Source organism: Panicum hallii, chromosome 3, assembly GCF_002211085.1.
Source record: "Panicum hallii strain FIL2 chromosome 3, PHallii_v3.1, whole genome shotgun sequence".
NCBI classification, from domain to species: domain Eukaryota; kingdom Viridiplantae; phylum Streptophyta; class Magnoliopsida; order Poales; family Poaceae; genus Panicum; species Panicum hallii.
In genome coordinates this window covers 7,594,222-7,603,210 of record NC_038044.1, presented here as the reverse complement: position 1 = coordinate 7,603,210, position 8,989 = coordinate 7,594,222, and the positions used below count along the sequence as shown (strand labels likewise).

Genomic DNA, 8,989 nt, shown 5'->3' with positions numbered 1-8,989 from the left:
AGATTGCAAGCAAAGTAAGCCCGCCGGCTTCCGAAGCCAGGATGGATCCCGGGATCGACGAGGTCCGCCGGGAAGAGGAGGACGGCGCGGGCGGAGGAGCAAGGGAAGGGAAAGGCGCCACGGGAGATATGCCTGCAGCAATAGCAGCTTATCGCTGGAAAACTCACGGTCGCCGTTGGCCGCCGGGAAGAGGGAGTGACGGCCAGCCATGGGAGGGATAGCAAGCCGAATCAGGGACCAATTAAGGGGTGTTTTTTGTAAAAAAGGGGGTGTTTTCGTAAAATATCGGATCGCAATTAATAGTCGCGATCCAATGCAGGGGGTTTAGTGTGAAATATTGGATCGCAATTGTGTTTTTATGTAAAACTGCCCCTTGTTGGCTGCCGGCTGCCACGCGCGGGCACGGAGTCGATGACGGTGACCTCGAACGAGGAGCTGCCGAAGCCGCCGCCGTCGTCCTCGACCTCCACGCCGGGCCAACTGGTCTGCTGCGCCGGGGAGGACGCACGGACAACGGGACAAGGGATGGGAGGAGGAGAGCGGCGGCGGAGGGGACTTCCGCGGGGACGTCGCCGCGGAGGAACGACGATCACCGCGCTGTCGAGCTCGGCCGCTCCGTCGGACCGGTGGCCGCGAAAGAAACCATGGCGCCAGACGGCCATGACCTGGTTGTGTTTGTGCAGGGTCATGGCCACGGACACGTCGTAGTCCATGGAGGCCTCCGCGCCGGTGTCGTTGGTGCCGTGCTCGGTGCTCCCGCGCGCTGGGCTGGCAGCTAATACTGAATGTGGTTGGGACTGAATGAGATGTACAGAATGTTCAGAAAGTTCGGAAAATTAAAATTGAAATGTAGATTATATTGAGCTGGATTCTGAATGCTCAAAGGAATGCCTGAATGTTTTTTGCTTGGATTCTGATTGCTCAAAATGAAAGAAACAAAATCTAATGCAAACTGATGCTTGGACAGTCAACTCTGAACATAAGATGTGCTGCTGTCTTCCATGCAAAGTGATGCTTGGACAGTGAATTATTGCAGGCCTTCGATGATTGCAGAATGTTTGCTTGAAAATTGGCAAAAGAAAGCGAAACATATATACATCACTGACTCACTGAGTGCATACATTCCTCTATGCAAAGAAAAAAAATGTTACCTGAGTAACAGACTAGTACAAGTGTCGAGAAAATACTAACACCACTTTCACTGAAAGAGATAAAAGATATGTCCAACTGTAATTGAAAAATCTCAGACTAAGAAACCAGCTTATGAATTTGTTCAGGCTAATTAGGCAACAGCCTGGACATGCAAGTATTCCTAGAGACAAGATGTGAAGAAAGAACATGAATGGAATTGAATAGCTATTGGATCCATGATTCACCAATCAATTGCTTCTTGCATGAGAGGCCAGGAATGTAGTATGCATGGGACACCCGGAGCCTAACCTCACTGACAATGAGTGGAACACAGAGACTACCCATGCCACCGCAGTTTTAGCTGGCTGGAGCCTAAACATGACTGATGACGATTGTGAATTTGTGATGCCTATTTTACCTGATACACGATCATCTAGCTTCTTTGTCCAAGTCTGGTGAAGCCTATCCTACATGCCGGTTCCAAACGAACCTGATGAACATGAACCTTTGCAGTCAATCAAGCAGTAATCGTTGGTTGATGCTTTTGGCGTCAGGTACCAACCGCAAATTTCCATTTCCGGATGAAAATCCCACGGAAATTCAGTCTGCAATACGGTCTATATTGGAACGCTGAGCAGAAACAGTAGTGATTTCAGAGCATGCGGTCTATGCCTAGGTGATGAACTGATGACTGAGGCCGCACCAGTTCAGTATTGCTAGACGCACGGGTGGCTGGAGACAAGGACCTCGCACGGCACACGGCAGCTCCGGAACAAGAACAGCGCGCCACAACTGGAGATTGCAAGCCAAGGATGGATCCCGGAATCGATGGAGCTCCTCGCCCCCCTGTTGGGCACAACGATGGTCGTGCGGGAGCGGAGAAGAGCAGGAGCGCGCGGGCGGGGGAGCAGGAGAGGGGAAGAGGCTACGGGAGATAAGCGTGCAGCAATGGCTAGGTATCGCTGGAGAAATCACATCGCCGCCGGCCGCCGGGACGGGGGGGAGCGCTGCGGCGATGGCCAGCCACGGAGGATAGCGAGCCGAACCAGGGACCAATTTGCTAAAATTTGGATCGCGATTAATAGTCGCGATCCGATTTAGAGGTGTATATGTAAAATATTGGATCCGGTTTAGGGGGGTTTTATGTAAAATATCGGATCGCGATTAGTAGTCGCAATCCGATTTAGGGGATTTTACGTAAAAACGTCATCGTCCACCAGGGTCCCTCTCTCTTTTTCGTCCTGCCGGCGGCTGCCGATGACCGGCGTGCGGCGCTGCAAACCTGCGGGGGATTCCGCCACCTTTATTCCGCGCGGAGAGCCCTTTCATGTTGAAATCCCTTTTAGTGCGTCTTCACCAGCATCGAGGAGAGGGCGTCCGCCCTCGCCGGTGGAAGGCATCGCTAGATGGGCGGCCACCGCGCTCCATGGACGGCGCCGGAGCCGACCACGAACGAACGCCTACGTGCCACCGCTACGGACACCGATCTGCAATCACCCGTGCTTACACCGTCGCGCGGCGGAGGCGCTCGCTAGTTCGCGTCGACGCCGGAATGAGGTTCCAGGCGATGCTTGTCCTGCCGTTGTTCGGCGGCCGCCGCCGGCAGCCTACCCGTCGTCGTCATCTACTCAAGCACCCGAACGAAGGACCGGAACAAGCACATGGGATGCTAAGTTTCAAGCTCAGATTCACTCGGCAGAAGAAGAATCAAATGTGCAAGGGATGATGGTCGTTATTCACTTGCCGTTGTCTAACGAGCAGATGGTACCCTTTCGAATCCTGAGAGTTAAAACATTTTTTTATTCCCTCAAACCGATGAATCCTGAGAGTTACAACATGGCAAAGTTTGTTAGACAGCTTTGAAGGAGTGAAGTTACAACATGTTGTAAAGTTTGTTACAACATTACAATCCTGAGAGTTACAATCCTGGCAGTCGTGGGCAGGAAAAGGAGTGATTCAGGTGAGTTCAGTGGATCAATGTTCTGCGTGAGAGGTCAAATAGACAAACCAAAAAAAATGAAGCTAATAGAGTGGGCTCTTCTCTTACATTACAAGAGCTGCAGTATTTGTTTCCAGCGACTCAAATCGGCTTTGCTGGAGTGTAGCTGAGCAGAGAGAGTTCAGTTCACTGGAAACTGAATGCAGTCTCTCAGCCATAGTTGTTGCTTATGCCCAAAACTTGAGATCGTGGATCTTAGCGTGGCAACTGTTCCATCCGATCCCAAATATAAGTTCGTTAGGATATTGACGTCTTTAATATCGTACTAGTTTACAATTGATTTTGTTTACATCAACTTTTGGTGAAACATACTTTAGTATAACATGTAGTGGAAAATTTGATACATGCAGAACGGTTGAGGTGGTCTCATCTCCGGTTATTTTGATGCTTTCACCCAGTGGTGGCTGTGATCGGAGAAGAAGAACGGACGGATGCGTTGATGAACAAGGCCCATAATAGCGTCGATGTATTTTTCTTCTCATCAAGTTCCTGTATGTGATTTGTGTGATAACAACGAAATCCTCCCCCTTCCAAGAAGAGAGAGAGAGAGAGAGAGAGAGTGTCTTTACCCAGTCTGTTTTCCTCATCTGTCAGCTCAGGCCGGTTTATCTCTTTTTCTAGTCTTTTTTTCTTATTATCAGGCTGTGGACCACTGATGTGGAATCGATTCGACATGGTCAACCGAAATGATGATAACCGACGCTTAATCCCGAGTGAAAAATCATGATGCGCACATGGCAGCCGACGGAGAGATTATTACAGGTAAGCACGGGGGTCGGGGAAGGGAGGGCGCAGACAAGAAAGGCTCCCGGAAGCAATACCGCCCCCTTCCCAATCTCGTAATCATACCACTGCCGCGACTGTTACCCACTAATGCTCCCAGCTTAGGCAGGCACAGAGCCAAGCGGAGGCTGCGTCGCAGCAGCCCGTGCCTCGATCCCACGAACCCCAACCCGGGGGGAAAATTCATCTTTGTTTCTGGAAAAGGGGAAGCTTTATTTTGAGGGGCTAATTGGTTCTCTCCTCCTCTGCTGATTGCCTCTGTTGGAGCTGCAGAGGGAGAGGGAGGGATCGAGGAGGACGAATCAGAAAGGTGCTTGCAGGCTGGCTATCTGGTTTCTCTGTTTGTTACTTCTCGCATCGGGGTGCTTTTTCGTGGTTCTTAGGCATCCGCGTGATCTGAGGGGTGTGGGTTCTTGGAGGGATTTGATCGATCTCGCATGGGCAGTGGGCGGGGTCTCTTTGTCCTGGGCAAGGATTCGTAAAGGCCACTCCTTTGCGGATTCGGCCCTCGGTGAGATTACTCACTCGCGAATTCGGGGATTAGCCCTTTGTCAGTTAATTTATGGGGATTTTTTTACGGTTAGAAGCGAATCCCCCGTTTGGGTTTGTCGGCCCGGGGTCCGGACTGCTTCCTTGATTTCTTGTGGCACTGCATTGATTGGTACGGTCAACTGAATCGATGCTTCCCAATTTATTTCAAAAGAAAGTAAACGATGATATGCCTAATCCTGCGCTGCTGCTGGTGACTCGTCAGCAGAGAATCTTCCTGCGAGGCTGCATTCATCTCGTCTCGTATGCTTGTTATTGCAAGCCCAGCATTTGGTTTACTGCCAAACTTTAATCCGGGACTTGTTCTTCTGCAGGACAGAGTGGGTACAGCGGCAGTTATTGTTTCATCCTATCTATCTGCTGCAGCAAGTGGAATCCAAGGGTTTACCAAGTGCTGGGAGAGTATGGGAAGAAGCTGCTATCAGGTCTGAAGCTTAGCTTAGCACATCAGAGTTGGAGGTATATGCTTCTTTGTGCCACCAGATGCTTTTGTTCATTTTGATTATGCAGCAAGATGTGATCTTTTCCCCTTTTGAGCATGTACTGGCTATATGTGTAGTAATTTGATGTGTATTTTCTGCTTAATGTGCAGGCATGTATAAGAACCAACTCCAGGAGCTTGCTCAGAGGAGCTGCTTCAATCTACCATCCTATGCATGCATCCGGGAGGGACCAGATCATGCGCCTCGGTTTAAGGCCACAGTTAATTTCAATGGAGAGACATTCGAGAGCCCGGTGTTTTGTTCTACTTTGCGGCAGGCAGAGCATGCGGCGGCTGAGGTAGCGCTCAATGAGTTATCAAAGAGAGGGGGCCTTCATCAACACTGGCCGCCAAAGTTCTGGTTAGTTTTGCTGATGCCTCTGGAAACCTATCCTCTGTTGCAGTAGTTATGGAATTCGTTTTATGTTGCTTGTATGGAGAATCTCCTTTTGCATGTCCTACCTGGAGAAGCCAGTTACCAACAGCCTGACGAGTGCTCACCATAGATCGCATGGTAATTTTAATTGTAGGATATGCTAAACAGTTCTCTTGCTTGGTTTCTACCTAATCTTAGTAGGCATGCAGGCGGTCTCAGCTTGCATCTTTTCTGGCTATCAATTGATAGCTACCAGAAGCTTAATCATTACAGAACTACATAATCATCCTAGAGAGTCTCTTTGTTTCCCTCTTTAAGGCACTGGAGGTGAAAACCAAGACAATTAGTTCTTGATTTTTGAAAATCATGTTTCTGCAAGTTAGTTATAATGTGGTATTATATGTTTTGAGAAGGGCTAGGCACCTAGGCCTTTTTCCATTCTATCCTGGTTATCCACGCACACACTTGATCCTGAAATCATTACTATGGTTACAGCTGATCTTTTTGTGTCTAGTTCTAAGATAGGGAAGAGTGATAATTCCAGTGAACATTTGGGTTATGTAGAATTGTTGTACGTGGCATAAATCATATCAAGCTGATGACTGTTCTTGGCATTGGCTAACTTTTGACCACTTAGCAGGCTAGACTAGAATTTTTATATGCCATCTCCATTTCTTCTATTAAATTGTTATTTTTAATGTTTCTTGAGTCAAACTTTCTGAATTTCTTCTTCTTCTTCTTCTTCTTCTTCTTCTTCTTCTTATTATTATTATTATTTAAAACTATGCCAGCCTTTACATTTTCCATAAACAAGACTGTAAAATTTCACGTACGAAGTATTTGTATTGCCAATGGACATTGTGAGGTGCCATGTATGTGAGTTGTAAGACAGCCTTTTCCTCAAGTCAAAGATCGATCAATCTCATCTGGTTTATTGATCTGTGTCAGACACTGCCAAATCCCAACGCAGAGTATATTAAAAGTTCACTATTCTTGACAATTCCTACTGTAATAAGTCAAACTGAGAGGTTATTTATGATGGATTGGTTGGGGAAGGTGCAATTCTTTTATGATGTCTGATGTTGACTTGCTAGTTGTCCCATCCCCATTGCCTGATTTTGCAGCAAGTACGATTCAAGTGGTTCAAATTTCAAGTTGGCATGTTTGTGATCTTTTTCTTCCCATATACATCAAAAGTCAATACTTATGTCATTGATGTCGTCTACAATTCAGTATTTCAATTGGTAATTAGACAAGTTTTTTTCCCATCCTCAGTACTTGCTTTTGCAGTAAGTACAATTCAAGTGGTTGAAATTTCAAGGTGGCATGTTTGTGTACTTTTTTCCACATATACACCAATAGTCAATATTTACGCCTTGTATTCCATCTAGATTTCAGTATCTGGATTGGGGTTTAGATAAATTTTGTGCCTGCTACTAGTCTATTACTTTATGTTCCCTACTTTACATTGCAATGCAATTGTAATGGGCATGTGTGCAACAGGTAGCCTCTTGAGGAATGCTATTGAAGTTGAGGTCTAACTCTGTTTACTCCACAGGATGAAACCGGGATATACAAGAATCTACTTCAAGAAACTGCTCATCGAGCTGGTTTAAAACTTCCAGTGTACACTACTGTTAGATCTGGGCCAGGTCACACACCTGTGTTCACATGCACAGTGGAGTTGGCAGGAAAGACATTTACTGGCAATCCTGGCAAGACCAAGAAGCAAGCTCAAAAAAATGCTGCAATGGCTGCCTGGTCTGAACTGAAGCAATGTTAGTACCTTTACCAGCTTCAGTTCATAGATGCATGTTTTCATTGGTCATGTCTTAGTTTTTTTTAGTGCAACAATTTTGGTAAGAATAGTTGTTAAGCATTTCTTAGATGCAAGAATATAAGAAGTATCATCATATCTTTACAAAATCATCATATCTGTTATCCATAAATGGTGCACAGCGACATTTCTTATTTATTGTAACTTAATATGTTTGCTGACTATTTTAATTTGCTGTTCCTAACAGTGCCCCGGGTAGGTGAGCCATCGTCCTCATCATGTCCACTCGATCAGGATGATGAGGAGCATGAGCAGGCCATAGTTACTCGCACTCTTGCAAGCTTGAACCAGGCAAATGGTGGCAAGATGCCACATCAAAAAGAAAAACAGCAAAGCAATAACCGTCCATCATCACGAAGATCTTATCCTAAATCAAATCCTTCATTCTACCGATCACATTTACCAAACCAGGCTTATCCTAGTGTTCCACCGGAGCAAGCAATGTACCATATGTGGCACCGGGTGCAAGCAACACAACCAGCACCTAGTTTTCCAATGGTACCAACTATGGGTAATACGAGGTTCCAACCACCAGCAGCCATGCTCTCCATGTACTCTTCACCTCGAGGGCAATTGGCCACACCGGCCTGCCAAGATGCACTAGGTCTTCTTCCATGTTTTCCTGAAGGTGCTCCTGCCCTCCCAAGGTACTTCTCGCCTTACCCTGTCTCCTATGTGCCAAGAAGTCCTGTGCCAGCTACTGTTCACAAAATTCATGAGAGAAGGCAACATCTTGCTGAAACAGTTGAGCTTCCTGATGCCGCGGTCTTCTCCCAGTATGGTGGTCCACACAAGTTTCAAGAACCACCCAAAAATGGGAAAGAAGACCGTACTGGTAGTAGTGCTTCCCCTGAGAAAGAAATTATTGCTCCTCTCAGTATCTCAGGCTCAACCACACATCCATCATCGCCAAAGTTGGATCTGAATGAAGAAAAAGTAACTTTGGGCAGTAAGCCAAATAAGTCCCAAGAACAACAGCCAAAGTCACCACCTTGGGTTAGCCCTTCAATTCCAGCACACGGTTCTATCCAGGGAAAGCATTACACTAGCTCTGTTCAGCATGATGAGCCCATCCACAGAAATGATCCACCTCAAACGAGTCGGCCTTCGTTGCCAGAGTTGTGGTCTTCCTGCTCAGCAGCTGCACCCAGATCTGGAGCTGGAGCTGCAGTCCCTGTACATTCACCAGGTCCTGTATACCAGCAGCGACCTCCTTGGCTGGCTGCCCCTGTTACAGTCAGAACCGCCATCCCAGTGTGTTCAGCTAGGCCGAATGCGGTGAATACAGCTGGTGGAGCAGCTCGGGTAAGACCCATCACCCAGAACCGCTTGGCCCTGGCTAGAGGTGAGCCAGAAACTCCCAGAAATACGAATAATGGGGAAAGAGCCCTGAACAGCGAGCACTGAACTCAATAAGCTCCATGTCTGAGCCACAGTTTCGGTTCTGCTGAGCTTTAAGTTAGGTCTCAGCCTTGGCAGAATCTCAGTTTCTGTTTCTCTTTTTTCCCTTTTCAGTTTCTGTTCCTCCCTTGTGTTTTAGTTAGGTACTGAACTCTTGAAAGAGTTGTGTGGAGTCGTGCTTGCGGTCTCCACGCTGTCTTTAGATTCTACAGATAATACCACATCCTTATCAAGATAAATTAACGAGAGTTATAATATAGATAGAGAATACAGTTTTCCCTTGTGTGCAGAATGTTTTTTTTTTGTGCCAATGTTGACAGAATGCTGCATTTTTGCTTGGGGGTTCAGTTTGCATCTCTATATATACGATGTGTTGCATCTCGCCTTCCTACTACCATATCTGATTCTCCATATTCTTCATTTTTGTAGTTC

General features: G+C 46.9%; 1 protein-coding gene across 1 annotated transcript; it reads left to right on the top strand.

Moving 5' to 3' along the window:
• Positions 1-3,736: 3,736 nt before the first annotated feature.
• On the top strand, positions 3,737-8,951 carry LOC112884964 (double-stranded RNA-binding protein 2-like). Its single transcript, XM_025950613.1, is given in 7 exon segments — positions 3,737-4,223; positions 4,777-4,921; positions 5,055-5,263; positions 5,266-5,304; positions 6,878-7,097; positions 7,344-8,548; positions 8,550-8,951. Coding segments are annotated over 5 exon segments (1,707 nt in total). The 5' UTR covers positions 3,737-4,223; positions 4,777-4,921; positions 5,055-5,056; the 3' UTR covers positions 8,586-8,951.
• Positions 8,952-8,989: the final 38 nt, after the last annotated feature.